General features: G+C 43.1%; 1 protein-coding gene across 2 annotated transcripts in view; it reads left to right on the top strand.

Moving 5' to 3' along the window:
- Positions 1-17,867, top strand: part of LOC105561886 (ankyrin repeat and SAM domain-containing protein 1A-like) — a 48,871-nt gene extending 31,004 nt beyond the window's left edge. For both annotated transcript variants that reach the window (XM_012012243.1, XM_012012242.1), the window contains 7 exons: positions 5,552-5,872; positions 6,260-6,384; positions 6,460-6,840; positions 8,583-8,897; positions 9,555-9,713; positions 9,802-9,939; positions 10,054-17,867. In XM_012012243.1, the coding sequence (XP_011867633.1) occupies positions 5,552-5,872; positions 6,260-6,384; positions 6,460-6,840; positions 8,583-8,897; positions 9,555-9,713; positions 9,802-9,939; positions 10,054-10,665 (2,051 nt within the window). In that variant the 3' untranslated portion in view covers positions 10,666-17,867. The remainder of the gene's footprint in view (positions 1-5,551; positions 5,873-6,259; positions 6,385-6,459; positions 6,841-8,582; positions 8,898-9,554; positions 9,714-9,801; positions 9,940-10,053) is intronic.
- Positions 17,868-20,700: the final 2,833 nt, after the last annotated feature.

Below are 20,700 nucleotides of genomic sequence, written 5' to 3'. Positions count from 1 at the left end.
CTGACAAATCGCCGGCTGAAATATTTCAGATAGTGTATAAATACGCTTGGAGTCGAGGTTTTGGCATTAGAAGTAGATAATGTCCCAGTTTTCGCTCGTTTCTTTTATCTTTAACGCCAATATATAACAAAAATTTGCGTCGAAATCTAAATGTGCATATTATGCAGCAAATTACCTGTTTGAATCGTTCATTCTCGCAAAATTTCCGCCATGAATAACCAAGTATAGCATTATGAGGACGGAAACCGTCGAAGGTTTTATCTGAGTTGAACCCACGTCAATCGCAGGCATCATTCTCATTCGGTTCTCGTTCGCTTTAGCATTAGCGCTTCCTATGACGCTGGCCTTCCACAGAATGATTTTGCGCGTTACGTTAGTCTCAATGTCGACAGCAATCGAATTCTACGCGTTTGAAAAATTCGCGTAACTAATTAGCGATTACCGCATAATCGGCAGCTAACACATAGAAAAGCGTTACAGCGGTCGCCTGCGATGCGGCACGCCTCTTGTTTGATGTAGATAACGATTATCGCCGTAAGATAATCCGTGCAGCGGGGCAGACAAAGAATCGGGACCCGACATTGCCTTGTTATATAATTATTTCGTAAAATAATCGACCGAGAAAATACATTTCGCGTGAGAGATAACGTTTAACTTTTTAAAAGGACTCTTCGTTTCTAAGAAAATTAATAAATTAATTTTTCCACTGTACAATATTAATTGAATATACATGTGCAATGTCAATTAAATAAATTAGACGCTGGGAACGTTACTCATTAAGTACAAGAGGATATCAGAGATAACGTTTAACTTTTTAAAGAGGACTCGTGTCGTTTTTAAGAAAATTAGTAAATTAATTTTTCCACTTGTTACACATGTAGAATATTAACTGAATATATTAGACGGAGGGAACGTTACCGATTAAGAGGGTATCATGAAATACACGGAATTCTGAAATAATAATTTCCGCTACAAGTCCGTACACAAAACTTACGTTGCACTCCGACGACACGCAAGGTCAGTAATTATCTGCCGCGTTATCGCTTGCGTAAATCGCGTGGTTTCATTGCAAGCCCCACGATTTCACGGGAGTAGTAATTTATCCAAGAATTCATCGCACCTACGGCCAATTGGGTTTAATTCATTGTACGTGGATTTAATACAACTTTAATAGTAATACTCTGTATGTGGCAATAACGTGTATCAACGGCATTAATCGTTTCTCGGCGTCACTAGTCGCCAACTCAGTCTCATAATCACGAGAATAATAGTAATATTAGGAAGTCTTTGTTACTTAATAAGATAAATGAGCTGCTAGGAGATGATAATACTACGGAGAATTGGATGAGGGCCGCAGTAATTTATGGATGATCGCACGGCGCCTATTGCCCACAGAATTTCGTTCGTGAAGCGAACGTTGAGAAACTTTCGTTTACTTCAATGAACTAATTTCCATCTAGACAAAACAATATTCAAAACGCACACGTTGTTTACAGAAATGCAGAATAAAATATATAATATATTGAGTTTTGATAATTTAATAAATAAGAGGGGATTCTTGTTAACTGAAGCGGCTAAAATACCGCGAGATATTAAAATCGATTCTTGACAAATTGCTGCAACATTGAAATTAATTTGTGCCGTTTCACGGTTCTTGTGGGTGCTGTCCGTGACCTGTTGGCATCTATCTGCGCAGGGAGAAACTTCGGTTTTTATAATCCCCTATCCGGCGAATCGCGATATAAGATTGAACGGGTTTACTGCGGATTTTAATAACTTTGCCGATCGGTCTGATAGTTCGCGGGCAGGAGTACGGATTTAAAAAAAATGTAATGGCGTATCGTTTTACGAGCTTCTTAACAGTCATACGTTTTTAATATCCCCTGAAATCCCTCTCTTACCTTCTGGAGACCAGAACTCGTGCGGCACACGCACTTATTTACGCAAGGATTACTTTAATGTTTATGGTCCAGAGAATTGTCCGCGAATTTTTCCTTCGCTGTAATGGACCGCGCGAAAATTTCCGCGGCGTAAAGAGAGCATTACGACAAGCGGAAATAACACGCTTTTCTGTTACAAAGGCGAGGTTAGTGATCGCAATTAAAATACAATTACCAGTTATTAAGATATGAACGAAAGAACTGATTATCTTGACGGCTAATTGTCTATATAATATCGTTGAACTTGTAATTGTTTATGATAAAATTGTACAATAGCACCAAAATTCACATTTATTTTTACGTAATATGATGTCAAATAGCCCCAGGATAAATTGAAAATTTTTTTTAATATTTCCAAGTTTAATTAGCTGAAATTGTGATCTTCGATTTCGATTTTTATATAAGATTGAGAATTTTGCAGAAGAAAAAAACTTGGTATCTAAGACCCGAAGATCGTTACAGCTTTTCCGCGAAGCCAAATGAACAAATCTGTTCTTTAGATAGTGGTAGGTTAAAAAGGGCAAGCAACGGAGAACGGAAAAGGCGACAATTTATATAGTAATTTGTGTGTATGACTTGAATAACTACCTACGTAATATAACGTGGCTGAGGCGGGAGAGCGACGGCGGTAAGCAGACGACGCCCTCCGCGATGGAGCTTTAATTAAAATTACGTACGTTTGCCTCTCGGAACGTGCACACGTTACTCTCTCGCCTTCTCCTCGCTTCTATTTTATATTTTTATGAGCTTTTCATTAAGGACGCGCGTGTATGCGCGCGTGTGTCTGAGCACGGATGCCACTTGTGTCGTACGCAGCGTATTCTCGGAGGAGCGGGAGCATGTCTTTGAAAGAGCATCCGTGACGGCGGCTTAAATTGGTCCTTTTTCTTCCCTCCTCCGTCCTGTTGGCGAATCCTCATTTGCGGAATTCGTATGAAGGAATTTCTATCGCGCGCTCGTAGGTCGTCGATTGTCGCGAATAACGAATCGCCCCTGTGGAGACGCCGCAACGCGAGCTTGTAACAAGCATCTCTTTTGCGCGGGATGCGTGGGGCTGTGATAAATGAGCGAAGGACCGTAGAAAGGAATGGGAAGAGGGAAATTGGGAAATTATTTGCACCTGTGTGATGTGAAGGAATGCAGTTCCTGAGTGCTTGAGGGGAAATTATGAGACGTACGTTGAATATCTTTTCACTGCGCGGAGAGAGAGAGAGAGAGTGTACGCGCGGTATCCGTATAAGGACGCAAATATTTTTCCTGCCGTTCAGAGAAGCTCCTCTGTAACGCGATAATCAGAAACTACTATATTTGCACGAGCATAAAGTTCAAATTTTTAGCCATAAAGAACAAACCAATTTCGGACAATGAACTATTAATTTCATTGGACGTCAATGCCTTATTCACCAACATCCCTAAAGATTTAGTGTTCAAGGCTATTGAGAAACGATGGCAGAAAATCTCTGAAGCGACTTTTTTCACCCTAACACAATTTTTATACGCAATGGAGACAGTTCTGGACTCCACCAGTTTCAGTTTCAATGGAGTTATTTACGAACAGATTTTTGGCAGTCCAATGGGATCCCCCCTTTCACCAATTCTAGCGGACATTGTGCTTGATGATTTGGAATCACAATGTTTGCTATCGCTAGGCTTCGATCTACCTCCATATTACAGATACGTGGACGATGTTCTCACTATCATACCTGATGACAAGATTGACTTGGTTCTCACCATATTTAACTCTTATCACCCTCGACTCAAATTTACATATGAAATAGAAAATGACAAATCCATCAATTTTTTAGACACTTCAATTATTAGACAAAACGATAAATTATTGACCAATTGGTACAGAAAACCAACCTTCTCCGGCCGTTATATTAACTTTTTCTCGAGCCATCCTTTAAATTACAAGATTAACACTATCATCAACCTAGTGGACCATGCAATTCTGCTATCGGATGAACAGTTTCACAGTTCCAACATTTCACTTGTTAAGGAGATCCTCACTAATAATGGCTTTCCAACACATTTAATTGACAACCAGATAAAAAAACGGCTCAACCAAATAAGACACGGAATCAAGTTACCGAATGACAAAGAAATTATGAAATTTGATCCAAAATTCTATATGACATTACCATACATTAAAGGTTTAAGTGAGAACATCGCCCACAAATTAAAAAAGTGCGGTCTCAATACTGTCTACACAATCCCAAAGAAACTCAACACTACCATAACGAAAGGAAAAGACAGATTAACCGACGAAAAAAGAACCGATGTAGTATATAGGATCCTTTGTGAGAGTTGTAACGCGAGCTACATAGGACAAACCAAACGACATTTGGCAACTCGTATAAAAGAACATTTGAACGACATCAAAAAAGACGTAGACAATCACTCTGTGGTAACTAAACATCGCACTAATTATGGCCACGATTTTCATTGGCAATCTCCTAGAATCTTACACAGTGAGAAACACAGGAGAAAAAGAGAGATCGCTGAAATGTTCTATATTAAAAAATTCGATGATACGATCAACCTACAGAAAGACACCGATAACCTTAACCCGATCTACGATAAGATAATCAACTCTGTTTAGCCTCTGTATTTTTATTTTCATGACTCTTAATTTATTTCTGAATATGTACGTAAATCTCTCCACGGTCAGTCTTTGATTAGCCTTCGCAACGAGAAGACATGCGATCCTCGTCTTGTCAAACGCTTACCATTACACTTATACGTGTTTAACTGTAAGTTTAAAACAATTTTCAAACTCTGCAAATACTAATTTAAGTAATTATGATTAGAGATTCGATGGCGTTCCAAACAAAATATTCTGCTTGAAAAGGGCCAAAACCCATGGCCGAAACGTTGTACGTTTAATTAATAAATTTGGCGGATTGGTCGACTCCAGCATTATCTCCTTCAAATTTTTACTTTCTTTTCACGTTTAGAGCCTTTTTAATTGCTAACATTCGTTTGTCAAATTTTTTTGCGCAAAAGACACGCGGTTGCGCACAAATTCCAAGTCGCTGAAGCTCCTTGTCGACATAATTGTTTAACGATCGTGATGCCACGAGACAGTCTTGATTGCCCTGCGGCTAATTCTCCCATCGAGACAATGACACATCTACAATGAATATTCAACGTGTCTGTAAATTCGCTGGTGTGTGCTGCATATGCATTATCAAGACTTGGTAGACAATAATAATTGACATGTCCGCGAGACTTGGAGGCTGTCGAAATCGCAGAATGCAAACCGACCAAATTGACGCAATGTTTGAAGCACGCCAGATCGACTCAAGATTTTCGTAGAAATCGTAGCGATAGAATAGGATAAAATCTCCTAGTGCTGCTATTATTTTAATGACACAAGTTCCTTCGCAAACTAAAGAATGGCACAACGTTCAAATGTTTCTTACGAAACCTGAGCGAGCTGTAGAAAGTAAGCGACTTCAATTTTATCCGTTTCCCTACCAAACGCAAGTGTGCGCGACTTAAAATTCGTATTTAAAAACGCTGTATAAAATTCGCACGTATGAACGGACGACACCGGAGCACGGAAAGAAGAGGGATTGCGAGGTAGTAATCTAGCGCCGTACTGATAGGTTTGTTAAAGGGCTCCGTCACGGCTGAACGGCCGCGTACTTTGCGCCGCCTGCGGAACGTCTACGGTCAGACCGCATGCGGGATGGGAACCGGCGGCGACGGCGGGGGCGGAGATCGTCTCGAGGACGGCGAGGTCGCCTTTCGGCTTACCGGTGACCGGGATCGCGACAGGGACGAGAAGTCTCTCAGCATAATGAGCCCCTTCGACGAGCAGGAGGAATGGGCAAAGATCTCGGAGATCATGGCGTCATTCGGAACTGGTCTTGTACGAGAGTCGGTGTTCGTCAGCGAGCTCGAGAAAGAATTCCAAACGAGACTAGGTAATCTTGCCGCCACTCTCTAAAAGTCACTCAGCGGATTATCACTGAAAACAGTGAACAGTCACTGATTTACGACTATAAGCCTACCACTGCAATTTCCAGTTTTCAGTGATAACTTTTAGAGAGCATGCACGCTCTTGCTTTCGATTTCGCCAGCGTTGATCTTGAGCGATTTCTCGATCGAAGTTTATATAAGGTGTAGTGCTACTCGCGAGCTATTTTTTTTTCGAGAAATTATTCAAAATCATTTTACTCTATTTCTTGCATAGCAGAAATATATTTCTTTCAACGTGACACGTGGTTTAGCATATTTTAATATATATTTAAGGCGAGTGATTACTGTGTCACGATGAAGTTATAGAAAAATATCTATTTCCTACATCTCAGGTTTAAGTTCGGACAGTAGTAGTCCCATCGTTTCCACGTCTGTGGGCCAATGGCTGTCCAACTTGGGTTTGGCGGATTACGAGTCACTCTTTGTTAACTACGGCTTCGACGATCTCGAGTTCATAGTGAGTATAGGACGCATCTCACGATTGCTATCGGGGGACACGCGGAAAATTGTATTTAATTGCGCGCGATTGCAGAACGGGGTGTTGGACGAGTCGGATTTGTGCGACATCGGGATCAGCAGCGATCAGGAACGGGCTATGATCATGGACGCGGTCGGTTTGCTGAACAAACGAGTGGAAAAGCGTAGCGGCGGTCACGGCCAATCGGTGGAGGAGTGGCTAAAGAGCATTCACATGGAAAATTATGCGGAGACATTCAGGAAGCACCTGTACACCGACATGGATCGAGTCAAACGGATCTGGGAGGTCGAGCTGGCGGCAGTCCTCGAGATCCAGAAGCCGGCGCATCGCAAACGCATCCTTGCGTCCGTGAGTGGTCCGAATAGCGCGCGCGCACAGACTCGAAACGGCACGGGAGCGAACTTGGAAGATTTGAATAAGGACCTCAACACGCTGGTGAGTGACAGATTAATTTGCAAATAATATCGTTATGCAAAATTAATTCCCCTTGCGGTAAATAAAACGTTCCACATAATATTCTTTGGGACACGCTATGCGCCTTTCCGTACGAATAATCGTCGGAGTCGGCACGAATGAAAATTACAGAAAGTAACGCTTATTTCATTGGAAAATATCGAGAAAAGAAACAGTTGAAAAATGGAACGTAGAAAATGACTTTTTTCGCTACCGACAAATTAAGTAGCAAAATTCGCCGGTCTTGCGAATCGATACATTGGCAGGATCGGTGAACGAGGATAATACGTTCAACGGGGGTGTCTGACAAGAGCGCACACTTCGCCGGTGAGGGTAGGATACAGCGAGAGCGGGCGGTGATGTGGCAAGCTCGATCACTTTCGACGTGCTTTCGCTCGATCGCGTCATAATGTAAATATCGTGGCTAATTGGAGGCCCGGCATTGTGATGCACGCGTATACATGTGTTTTCTCCGAGATGATCGTTCGAGCGCCTCTCGATGCTCTTTGTTCGGGCGCCTCCACCATGTCAAGCGTCGATAAGTACATCTCGCCGCTCACATATCCGCGCCTCCCCCACTCGTATTCTCTTAATTAGCTCATTAAATCCCGTAAACGTGTTCGGCGACTGGATTCGTTCGGCTCCCGTCATCCTCGCACTCGATAATCCCGACAAATTGGTCCCTTCTGCCTTGTCAGCCGGTCTCTTCCTCTCGTGATTTTTCGCAGCTATCGAACCCGACGAACCATAGTTTGACTCCGGCACTCTCGTTGGTAACGCCCGCGGATTTTCGTAGTCCATACGCTCCCCAACATTCGAATTTCACATGTTCCCCCTCTTTCTCTCTCCCCATCACTCTCGCGTTTTCATTCCACCTCCCTTTCATTCGAGTCTTCTGCAATTTGTCGCAATAGCGATACCCGGAATTATATGCAAAAGCCAGATGGAGCGAACGATTCGGGTTGTAATCCGAATTCGAGTGTCGCACCCGCCCGACTCGAATCCAATTTGTTTGCAATAGCTGAAATATCGCGACTATCGGCGCTACATGATGCAGCGTTTTGGCACAGCCGGTAAAAGGTTTCTTTCTGGTGTAACGGTTTACAACACAATACGTTTACGTAGGTAATTACACGTTGCACAAAGGAAACTCGGGACGAATTCGACTTGGTAATATGCCGTATGAAAGTTGGATAGGACAACATTTTTTTCTTTTTTTTTTACACTGCACATAGCCTAGCGTTTCGTTAAAGCTGGTTGGTCCAGCGGATTCTTGTCATGAGCTATAAAAAAATATCTGCCAGAGAAATTGCAACCTCGGGGCAAACATGGCAGTCTGTATTCGGAATTGCACGGAAATTGGTATTTATCTGTAAGAGGGAATGCGAAAACTCTGCTTTGGTATGCAATTTTTCGCAACGATTGCACGACAGACGGCAAATGCAAACAATTTGAATATTTTCGGCAATAATAACAAATTTGCCGAAGCATACATATCTGCACTTTCAAATATAGACGAAAATTTATTATTATTTGTAATGTATATGCGACTGTTGCGTCGCAATTCGCATTTAAAGCACGAGAGATTACGTATTCCGCGAACAGACGGCCTAAGCGGCGCGCATCAGTCCCGGGCAAATTCGGGATCGCCGGCCGGACGAACCGTTTGGACGACGCGAGGGGACACGGCTCTCAAATCTGGTTGCGCGATGTTATTTCCGCAGAAGACGAACATACAGCAGCTGAAGGAGGAGATACAGGAGAAATTGCCGGAAGCTACGGCGGAGGGTAACGGAGGCACGTCGATAACCAGTGGCACGAATTCGACGACCACGGGCACATTAAGGCACCGCAAAAACAGGCCGGCGCCTCAGCCACCCCAGCGACCCAGTTCGCATAATGGGGCGATTTCGGCGCCGGAACAGCTCGAGATCAGGGCTCCGTCCGAGCTGCTCTTCGGAGTGCCCTCCACTCTCAAGACACAATGGAGGCATCAGCCGAAGGCTCTAGTCACCGGCTGCGTCACGTACGTCGCTAACGTAAGTCCCGCTCGCTTACGTTGCCGCTCTGTCATCGCGTATTTCCGGGGGAAAAAAAACCATCTGCCTATTTATTTTCTAAACGTAACGAGTAACAATCACTTCTGATACTCGTTAAAGCCTATTTGAATGGCAAATTTTCTTCCACAACTATTGCATATATACGAGTTACGTCAAACTTTTTCGTCTTTCGCTATGATATAGTTTGTGCGCATGAGAAATCTTTTATTTAAAAAATATTGTTAACTTATTATCGGTACTTATTTTTGGCTGGGTTTTTTAAACCAATTGTGTGTAAGTTTACATAATTTCACCTGTCCAACGTTTTGTTGAACTTGTCTATTGTCTTATTCTGTTAATTATGTGTGACGGAGTGAATTATGACACTCGTTAAATTGCACCAAGGCCGATCGTAATTGTAGTTAATTCGTAGGATGCGTTAATAGGCTTCGTGCAGAAAATTGTGCTGTTAATTCCTCGGAATATTCCAATCCAAGAGAGAATCCATTTACATTCCGGAATTGTATTCAGAATACTTAAGTAGTAATTTCAGAACTCTTGTAGATATTCTGTAATTGCTGATGCTTGAAAACTTGGCCTAAATCGTTGGCTCTCGATTCTTAGGAAAAAAGCTCTTTCTGTTTATAAATAATATAGTATCTGGGCTCCACCGTCGTCAAGGAATTACGCGGCACCGAGTCGACGAAAAAGTCGATACAGAAGCTGAAGAAGACCTTTCGAGAACCTAGAATCACCCCTGACATTATGCTGGTCATCTCCTATCGTGGCGTTCGTTTTCTCAACACGTTAACTAATGTAAGGTTCTTTTTTGTCACAGCAAACATATGCGTAAGATGAAAATATAGAAAAGCATGTTCTTTACGACTGAGCTAATGTACTGTAGGAGCCAATTTGCGAGCACGAGATCCGTAACATTCACTGCGCCTGCCAAGATGCTGACGATCTTACGCACTTTGCGTACATCACGAAGGACCACGCCAGTCGCACGCACTTTTGTCACGTATTTTGCGTGCCAACGATGGTAAATATCTATTTTACGAAGCGAACTAAGGGAAAAGTCACACGAGCATTCAACTTTCTATTATTTTATTCGACTTTACGCTCGGACGTACGAAGCTCCGTCATTCCGTTACAGGATCAAGCGACGGAGGTCATCCTGACTCTGGGTCAGGCTTTCGAGGTAGCTTATCAAATGGCATTGAAGGATAAGCTTGGTGGCCACGCTATTCGATCCCAATCTGCCAATCAAATAGCAACGCTCGCCGGATCGTCAAAGTCAACGACTCCCGCCAAAATGTCCGTGTCCCCCGACTCCGCGTCCGATCCCACCGGCCGAGACACGGATCATGCCGTGACTCTCAATTCCACGTCGTGCGCGAATCCCAAGATGAAATCGAGATCGAAGTCCGTACCCAATCCGAATCTCCATACCGTTAATCCAAATCCGACACAGGACAGTAACTCCAACTCCAGCTCGACGACAACGACCACTGCGAACTGCAATCCGAGCTCGAATTCCGCCACGACCCCCAGCGCGAACTCGATCGGCAGCTCCAACCTGAACAGCACCACTAATCAGACCACTAAGCCTTTGGTCACCCACGGCCGTTCTCATTCCGTCAACGACATCAAGGTAAACGGTAATCAATTGAAGTTAGCACCAGCGCCGGTGGACGACATCGGTATCGGGGTGAAGGACATGAAGCCCGGCTCCAGAGCTCCGATCGTGCTCTCCGAGGAGTTGTAGGCTGCATTTTCCCTCGAAAATGCACGATATCGCGGTACACGATTGCGTAGCGTTCGCCACGACGAAACCGCGTCAACGCGAATGACAGAGAGATCTAGACACGACTGTTATGACGATTTTCCAATCTTTCGATCTAGAAACATATTTAATGGCATTTACAATGAACGTGGGATGGCAATATTTCGTCGTTACTCGTCAGAGTTTGCATAAAGAATTAAGCGGGGCATCAGTATAGACTCTCTCGCGATTTTAAGATTAATACCGATTGCAAAAATGCGGACGATATTCCCTCGATTGATTAATGGTATTAATCGGGATTACTGTAACTAGTATAGTTCCTTGACGCGTAAAAAGGAATTAATATCTTTTATTACATCTTTTTATGCGACTGGATTTGGCCATTACGTACGCCAACGGCGTATTTTCGATGGGGCGCATTCGTATATATATATATATATATTGTATATTCACCGCCGGAAGGCGAAAGCTTTTATGGGATTCAACTATTGTGGGATAACGAATGACACATGTATGGCCTCGAGAACGACGGAGGTAAGTAAGATCGTCGTTCCTCGCCACGTATCGCACCTTCGCAGATTGGCATTCGCGACTGACTCTACAATAATGACGCTGTGATCTTGATCTTGAACGCCATGCAGGACGCGCACTGGCCAAGATGATTCATCGAGACGAGCAAGCGATCGTTCACAGGCGCGCACTTCCGGCGGACAATGTGAAACGCATTAGATCTTTCTTCCTTAGGACGCGTCGTTAAAGTAAGCAGTATTATTACGTCATTAAACGGTAACGGGAGTGAGTTGAAATACGCTCGCCGCGATATTATTTAGCGAGGCGTGAAATCGCTACAATAATGTTGGATGTGCAATTCTCAATGTGCAGCTTTAATCTGGATAGGCTCGGCGGTTTCGATTTTCGCCCGGCGCGTATACGTGCCCGGGCGTTTATTTGTCTTGAAAATGCCATTTGTGGCATAGAACACGCTGACATTCGCCATCGGATCACGGGAAAAGAAAGGACACGAAAGGAAAAGGTACGGCGCGATAATAAGCGCGCCAATGCTCAATATCGATCCCTCGTAAACGTTAACGGTGACCAACGAATCCGTTCCGTATCCTCCCCCTCCCTCTCTCTCTTCGTGACTTCTCATTCCCTGTTCCCAAGTTCCGATTTCGAGTTGCCACCGTTTCCTCGACATTTTATTCTCCAAGACTGAGAGTCCGTATCTCATTTTATATTTCGCGACTTTAGTAATAATATTTAATATAGAAAAAAAAGAGGGACTAGAAGAGAGAAGAATTTTAATATATTTATCCGGCGAGAGCCTCGCGGACAGGAAGTACATGCGAACGTAGCATCGAATGCCTATCGAATTTTGTTTGATACTCGATTGCTACCCGTTGAGAAGCAGGAAATAAGAACGTGCGACCGCTTTCAAACGTATCACGATTGATCGCAATTCAGAGTATATTCACCATGCATCACCTCTAATTAGGAAGAAGCATTGTTAAGTGTCTTCTCCGTCTATGATCTAACCAGAGATACGATACAGAGAAGAATCGAGGTTGATCGGTTCACACGAATCCGGGCAGCATGGCATTATATCGATAACAACGTGCGTAACTTGGATACTCATCCATTTTTGCTACGCGCGGGGCCTAAAGGACCTGGGGTAGCTGCCTTGTGAAACTACCGATTTAACGATATATATATATATATCTGTCTCGTACAATCGACAACGTGTAAGGGAAAGAATCGCTACAGCGAAACGAAACTTTGTGTAGACTTAGAATACGTCCTCTTCGTATGTTCACTCATCTAAACCAAAGAAGTATAAATATAAATATGCATACATACATACACGCAGTCTGACACACACACTTATATCTTATATATGCGAAAGATGTTACGCGAAAGGACGGGGAAATTAACAGAATTTATCGAGCCATCGCGGGGGAAGAGAGACCGACAAACTGCCAAAACGATACACCATCGTCACCATCACCTCGATAGCAGTGCGCACACTTTGTATTTATCACATTTACAACGTAGCCCATTATGCATTAACGATTATAAGATATCTACGGAACAGCCATGGACATCGACGGCGGAGTAATCCTTCGCCGCGAAGTGTAACTAAGTATTCTACGCATTTGATGTATTCATGTTCTAGCAGCTATGTTTAGTGGGTAGTATCGGTAGGGAGCATGTTCTATCGATGTGTCGACAGGTACCATTTAACGATATATCGCGTAGAAACCGAGGAGGAGAAGCAGGTACGTAACGTGCAGAAGATAATGCGGTCAATGACGGCCGCACGATTGTTGCTTCTTTTTTTCTTCACAGCAGCGAGCAAATTCCACCGATTTGCCCGGCTGCGAGAATTCGTGCAGCGGAAACGCGCGAGCAATTGAAAATAGTGCCAATGCGTGAGCCCCATCGTGTACATTCTCGATTCGATCTCGCTGTTTGTCTTTCAGGAACATACACTGCAGGAAACAGAGAACAATAACTTCCCTTTTCCATTTTTGGATACGACACTTATACATTTATATGACTGACAAACGCACATATTTCTCGGTAACTCTGAGGGTTAAAGCACCGGCCAATACAGTAAGAAAGACATCTATTAATAAAAATAACGAGTATATTAGTAGACCGCTGTCTAATACTTGGATATTGCAAAATTAATACATAAAGCGCGTATATACACATTTGGACGGTGATTTACTCCTCGTATCGTCCTTTCTTTTATATGCGCGTAATTGTATCGATCCGGAAGACAAGGGTGAGATCAATATCGATCGCACTTTCGTTACCACGATGGGTTTGGAAAGATGTAAAGCGCAAATAGCACATAAAGAATCACGGACCAAGCAAGAACGAGCGAAAGCATTTTGCTCGTTATGGATCGTTGAGATATTAGTGGCAGTGTCTCGTCGCTGCGCTTTTTCACAAAGGTATGGAGTTTAACCTTGTGCCCGTTGCTACCGCGATAACGGCATAAGATTTATGCTGTCGATATTATATACAATTTTTAGAGTATGTGTACATATATACATTGTATATATAGAAATTACACGGACCACCGCGAATCAGTTTCTTCCATTGACATACCAAAGAGATTGTGTGATCCTTTCATCATTGTGATTTGTATATTTGATGATTACCGTATAGCGCATAGCGATTGTTCTTCATTATAATTCGTTAAAATAAAACTTCTTATGATTTTTATACAAAGTTATGTTTCACGACTGTATAATTGAATAATGAATGTTGCATAATTTTAACGGGATTAACGCTAGAATTATTATTAACAGTACAGCAATTTTTTTTTCAAGTTGATTAATTTTGTATGGACGTGGTGTTGTGTGTAATTACATAATCGAATGTATTTATCGCATGCACGTCAATCCTATAAACGTGAGAGTTTCGTTTGCTTTACTCCAATCAAATTTGCATAGCAAATGCGTTTTGACACGTCGTCGGTTAACTCCACAAAGGTCCTGGTAACAGTGCAATTCGCTAGTATGTATTTATATTCCCTTGAGTAGAACTTTAGATAAATAAATAGTATCGCAAGAATGGCATTCTAAAATTATATCATGACATCATAATTTATGAACTTATTATTTCTGTACATTTTTTGTTATTATTCATCGAAGGCTGGCAATAAAACATGATTTTTTTTGTTACGACGTTGTTATTTTATGTGTAATAAGGCCGAACATTGAAAAATGCGGATTATATTATACAATACAGATTTCGACAATAGCGGTTTAATTACATGCGTAAATGCGAATCGCTGTAAACTGATTCCGGTGGTAGCGTATCCGCAGTACTTTGTATGGTAAATAGAAAAAAAATCTGTGTACAGTTGTCGATATTACCTTCGTTCCGGCCGCGAGCGCGAATTCGTGCGCTTTTAAGGCCATAGTTGGATGCATTTCGCGGATCGTTACACGTGAAATGCAACTGTTCCTGATTTTCGCGCAAGCAAGGATATTAAAGCCGGGAGTTAATATTTCAGAGCACGAACTTCTGTACTTTTTAATATACGAACTCTCTATACGAGTTGATCTCTAGTCCCGGAAAGTTATTAATTCCGAAAAATGATATTCCCCGGTATTAATCCGCGTACCTGCGCCAGTGAGGGTTCGTGAAGCGAGATGAATGTGTAGAGTAATGCGCGCACAAAGATGCGGCGAAAAGAGCGGCATTCCTCGAGACAGACATGTTTTTACGTGCGAACGAACGCTAACTCTCCTTTGATTGTTCTCCGTCCGTGTTAATGCGGCCAGCTGAGAATCGCGATTTATACGCGCACAATTGACGACGCGTTATCGCGGACGAGTGCGCAATTAATTATCAACTTAGCTTAGATAATCGCGGACACGTGTATTCTCGTCCGGCGCGTCGCGTCCAATTTCGAACGGTATAAGGATTGAATTCAGACATAATTTTCGCGAGTTCATCTTTTCCTCCTGATGCCGTCAACACTTTGGAAAGCCACATTTCATCGGTTTCACTTCACTCCACCAGATTCCAACGATATATCGATCTTCTACACTTTTCAAATATACACGTAAAGAGATAGATTGAAAGACGGTGGATTTAGCGCTTTTAAGAATCGTATTCGTATCTTCGTTAATGTAACGTAATGCTGTTCGTTAGCTGGTTAGGTATCTCTTGCGACTATTTTCGTCGATTCTAATTCAGATCGTGATTACTCATACGTAGATTTTCCATTTCGAATTCCTCGATAAAGTCAGAGAGTCGAAAAGAAGTGCGCGCAAATTCGCCTCGAACGCGACCATCATTTTTTTCAGCGAGACTGGCAGCGGGTGCCAAACAAAAGAATTTTTCACTGCCGAAATAAATAATTACATTCGTTGGTAAGCGCTAATCATTCGTAATAATTTTTACGTTTCAGCTCTTCGTGCAATAATTTCGTTAGCCATAATTCGTACTAACTTTAAATTGGTACCTGTGAAAAAAAAGTGTCTGTCGCTTGCGTAAAATGAAAACACAATCTACCTATCTGTAATCACTTAAATCGTTGCACATATACATTGAAACGACTTTTTATTAGCGCCATTCTCTATTATAGTGCTAAGCTGTACCGTGTAAATTTCAGATCTCCTATAGAAATTCTTGTTAAAGAAATCAAGTGTGTTGCGACGGCTTGTGTATCCTCTACATCCAAGATTGCATTATAGAAATGCCGAGATGGTATAAAATTGAATTCTGTCGAAAGTAGATGAATAATTGGGCCAGAAGAACGAAATGTGAAAAATGAATCTTCATCTATACGCACGTGTGGAAGTGTATATAGCGGGAATAAATGTAAAATAAGCGAACCAGAAGCGATTTAAAAGTTGAAATGTCACGGCGCGAAATGCCGCGATCGCTGAAACGGAAGAGTAGACGAATCTGGTATCGAATGGTCACGCTTTTTCGAATATAGCGCGAATGAAGTATTCGAAAAAAAAAATTGGATATAACTCTGGTTTTTTCTGTCCCACGCACAGCGATATTTCCATAAAATATTGGTTCAAGTTAACTGAAATTTAAAAGATCTCTCTCTGTTTGGGCGCAGAATCAAAAAGAGACGAGGTGCAAGATAAAATCTCAGTTCTTTTAGCTCAATTATCTCAATTAAATCATTTTTATGGGAACAATCCGTATTGTGTAGTGCGCAATCTGTCAACACATGTGTATACGGAGTGTTCGTCGAACCTCACGAGTAGCTGTAATACTTGTGCGAAACGGCTGGATAGATAGTCGATATTTGTACGGATATATCGGATATATCTGTTAGAAGTAGAGGCAGCGAACATCGCTATCCTACGTTGCAGTCACGCCGCGCGCCAATGAAGGAAATAATCAGTTTTCCACGAGTCATCCGTTTATCGTTACGCAATAGCATTCGACAGCATTTGCGGCTATGGCGCAATCGTTTGCGAATCAAGATTTTGGCAATAACGCGAGTGTGAGTTTACGCTAAATACTTTTACAAAAAAAAAACATACCGATGTAATTGCAATCGTCGCTTAATTGCATTTATGTCACTTGTCGCTAAAGCGATCAATTCTTAGCGTAGTGGCGATAGATTTTTCTCGCCTTTTAACGGGCATAATTCGCTACTGTCTGGAAACAGGACAAAATTCTATACTTCTCTACCACGGGGAACATCACTATCGTGGCTTCACGGTACGCTGCAATTGATAGAGGAAGGTGGGAATGTGCGATAGAATGCAGGTTCACGTGTAAAATAGCGAAATATCATTTATAAAAACATACGAGTTTTGACACTAGCCATGTCCATTGAATGATTTGTACTTGTACCATGGAGGAACGCGCAGATAAAACTTAAAAACGCCACACATAAAACATATAACGAGTACATTCCTACTTTCCCCTTCATAATAGGTGTTAAAGCGCTAACAATGATCGATCTCGGGATATTTACGATTCTATGATGTGGCAGGGAATAGTGGCTTGATCGTTGCGTATTCTGAAGATTCGCGGTGGAACAATAAAGAGGCGATTGTGCTCGCTAATCGTAGGACCGTGCGATATGCGAAACCGACGCGACGTCGGTTCTCCTCGACGTCGACCCGGCGAAGTCGCAGGCTCTCAGACACTGGCGGACAGGGGTGAATAGGATATTCGTCGGGAAAACTTCGCGCTATGAATATTTATGTACGCTTTACGATCTCGCACGCGCGCGCGCACACTCGAGAGGTCCCGGCGAGTCGGCGACGGGTCGAGGACATAGGATTTGTGCGGTCGAGTGTAAGTACGTACTCAAATATATAGAGAAAGAGAGAGAGAGAGAGAGAGAGCGAGTATGAGAGCGAAAGAGAGAACGAGAAAGAGAGAGAGAGAGAGAGAGAGAGAGAGAGAGAAAGAGAGAGAAGAAAAAGACACAGGAACGGTCGGTGTCTTTTGAAATCAAAAGGAACAAATCCGTACGGAACTGTTGCCGAGAATGCCATATAATAAATGCGCTATTTTATACCGAGCAGCCTGATTAGACGCAAACTGCCCCTCCCCCCTACGTTCTTGTATACATTATATTTATTATTGTTCATGTTTACTAGAATGATATATATATGAGAGAGATTATTCCCTGGATATCTATAACGCCTTGAAGAAAATAAAACAGATACTTTGCGGGACATCGTTGTGTGTTGATTTGCGCCTGGACCAGCGGCTTCCACCCCTCCCGATCTACTCCCGGCTGACCTACTTTAAATCCGATTAAGTCGATTCATTTAAACGTTCATCTATTCGATTACGACATTGTCTTTCGGTAAATTTACTTGTTGTGTATTAAGGAAATTAATTTACAATTCTTGCTAATGAACATAGGGACGACGTTTATTCTTTAGAGTTTAGAGAATGTAGTCGCACCACGGGCGATCCTAACTTCCTCCGAATGAAATTGGCATTGTTAGTCGCCGAATCGATAATGCAGCTTGTACTTTGTATAATTTCTTCCTTCCTTTTCCGACCGACGGAACCGGTCCGCAAGGTAAGCAGGCAGTTCGGTAAAGATGCTAATTAACCAAGTTTCACAGTCTTAACAAAGTTTTTCGATTAGCCAGTAAATTGTTATACGATGCGGGCCTCTCTTGCCGTGGCGGCGGGCAGGCTTGCCTATTATCTTCCCAAACAAACCTAAAATCGTACCGGTGAAACGCAGCAAAATAATAGGAAGCCCGGAAGTTTCGTCGTTAAAATTTGTCGGGAAAGTGCTGAGAATCAATTGGCAAGCCGGCTACGTCTTCAGAAAGTTAGTCCGCACAAGTCTTGACACCTGAGACAGCGGAACTTCCCGTGGCTTTCATCGGGAACGCAATTACAAACCGTGGAGTAAAAACCCTGGGATTTTCTTGGGCTACAACAATTGCGCCGGGAAGACTCGACTTTAGAAATATTATTTTAAAAGATCACCCAATGAAGCAACGAAATACATATAATAATGCAAAAATCTCGGAAGAGTTTATATAAAAATTTACATAGGCCGCACGGGGGGGGGGGGGGCAAGAGCAAAAGAGGGAAAATATTAGAAAGGAATTCTGAAAGGGAAAAAGGAGGGAAAATGTTGGGAAAATTCCCTCCGGGGATATTTCCATGTCATTATCGCGCGATATAAAGAAAAAGGAGTTCGTATAGTCGAAATAAGGGCGCATGGCGATATAATTTGCGGGATTTCGGTTTGACAAATCGTTTTCGTAACGAACCCAGCGATATTACAGCGCGCGTTCCTCATCCTTGACTTTCGTCCCGCTTATCACCGCGATCTGACACATCTCTCTCCGGCTGTCGGAACCACCCCCGCGCTCTCGAGCAAGCACCCCTGGCTACGGGGCGGAACAAAAGAAATAAACGAACACGCGGTGTGTGCGTGACGTTGTTATATGTATACGCAGGTGCGTGCAAACAAGCGCGTGACGGCTTCGATGCGCAACTCGGTCGAGGGGGGAAATCCCGAAAATCCTGAATCCGCGAAGGACGACGTGCCTGGCAAGAGCAAATCGTCAATTTCGGTGACGAGATCGCGCTCTACTCCGTCGACAGGCCTATTCTTTCGACAAATCGTGACTCTCTCCCTTTTTCGATCCCACATCCTCGCTTCTTTCGTCCTGCGAACGATCCAATTTCGAGGAACTGCCATCGCCTCGCTGTACCATCGATCATCTCACCATCTCGACCGCAATGCCACTGAATCCTCGGATTTTTTTTATCATCAATTAAGAATCTGGTCTTAATTGTTCACATCGTACAACGCACGAAATAGAATAACGTTTAGTAATAATGTTAGAATGCGTCTACCGACGCAATCAATCCTGGTGATCAAAGTTAAGTGTCTAATAATTACAATACATTCAGTACAAATATTAACGTATTAATTTTTCTTGCGTGATAAAGTTGAAGAATCGGGAATATTTGCTTGACTGACGTGAAAAAAATGTCGGCGCTTACGAGCGTGTCACACGAGTCACTGCCCCGAAAGTTTCCCGAAAGACGAGCGGAAAGCGGAGCGGAGAGCCTGGGCGAGACGAGAGAGCGTGGGCTGTGCAAATTAATTAACGCGCCCGTCGCGGCCTTGCCCGACCCGGGCTTGCTCCGATGGAGCGTAAAAAGGTCATCGGGCACGAGTTATATGTCAATCCTTACGGATCCGCGGCAAGGCGTAATATACGCAGTGGCGGCGGATAAAACGAATGGGATCCACGACGGTGGCGCGAGCCGCGATACGTTATCTGCCGCGAGAGGGGCTCGGGCCCCTCTGTCCGTCTGCCCCGCCTCGCCTCAGTGGTCCCAGGTCAATGCGAGGGAGATATATCCAGGAGGTCAGATAAATTTGCCCCGGATTACGCGCCCGTCACTTTCATATTCATTGAAATACTTCACTCGAACGAGCGACCGTATTTTTCCTATCGGACCGCCCGGCCACGCGCCCTCGACCTCTCGCTTTCTTCTCGTTTATTTCGCCCGCCGGCGGAACAGCTATTCGCCGATAAGGGCAAAAAACGCGTGCGTTAATACGCAAACTATAGACCGTTCGAAAATGACCGTAATGTCAGAATTGAAAATAATTACGTCAGCTCCTCTCGACCAGCCAGTCCGTCCACTTAAATATGCAAAAATACTCGGTTCATTCTATTTGCGATATTTTCTTTAATTAATAAATTGGCATTACAACGCGCCATGTACATTGGATAAATGTATTCCACAGGAAGTAGAAAGGCAGGTGCGTTTACCGATTCTTGCAATCAAGACGAAAGTCTGTAATAATAGACCGTTACAGTTGCAACGTTTCACAAAACGTCTCATCAAAAGTTACTTTCTACAAATCCCTATTTTAGTCGCAAGTTTCCGGAGGCGATGCCATTCGGTCTCTGCGACAATATTTACGTAGGATACATATCGTTTCCTCGACGTTAATTCCACAGAGATCCTGTATTCGATTTTCGAATTGTCGTTTGACGAGGTTTCCGAAAT

The sequence above is a fragment of the Vollenhovia emeryi genome, unplaced genomic scaffold, assembly GCF_000949405.1.
Source record: "Vollenhovia emeryi isolate VEMERY1.0 unplaced genomic scaffold, V.emery_V1.0 DF939198.1, whole genome shotgun sequence".
Taxonomy (NCBI): Eukaryota; Metazoa; Arthropoda; class Insecta; order Hymenoptera; family Formicidae; genus Vollenhovia; species Vollenhovia emeryi.
This window is presented reverse-complemented; position numbering and strand designations above follow the sequence as displayed.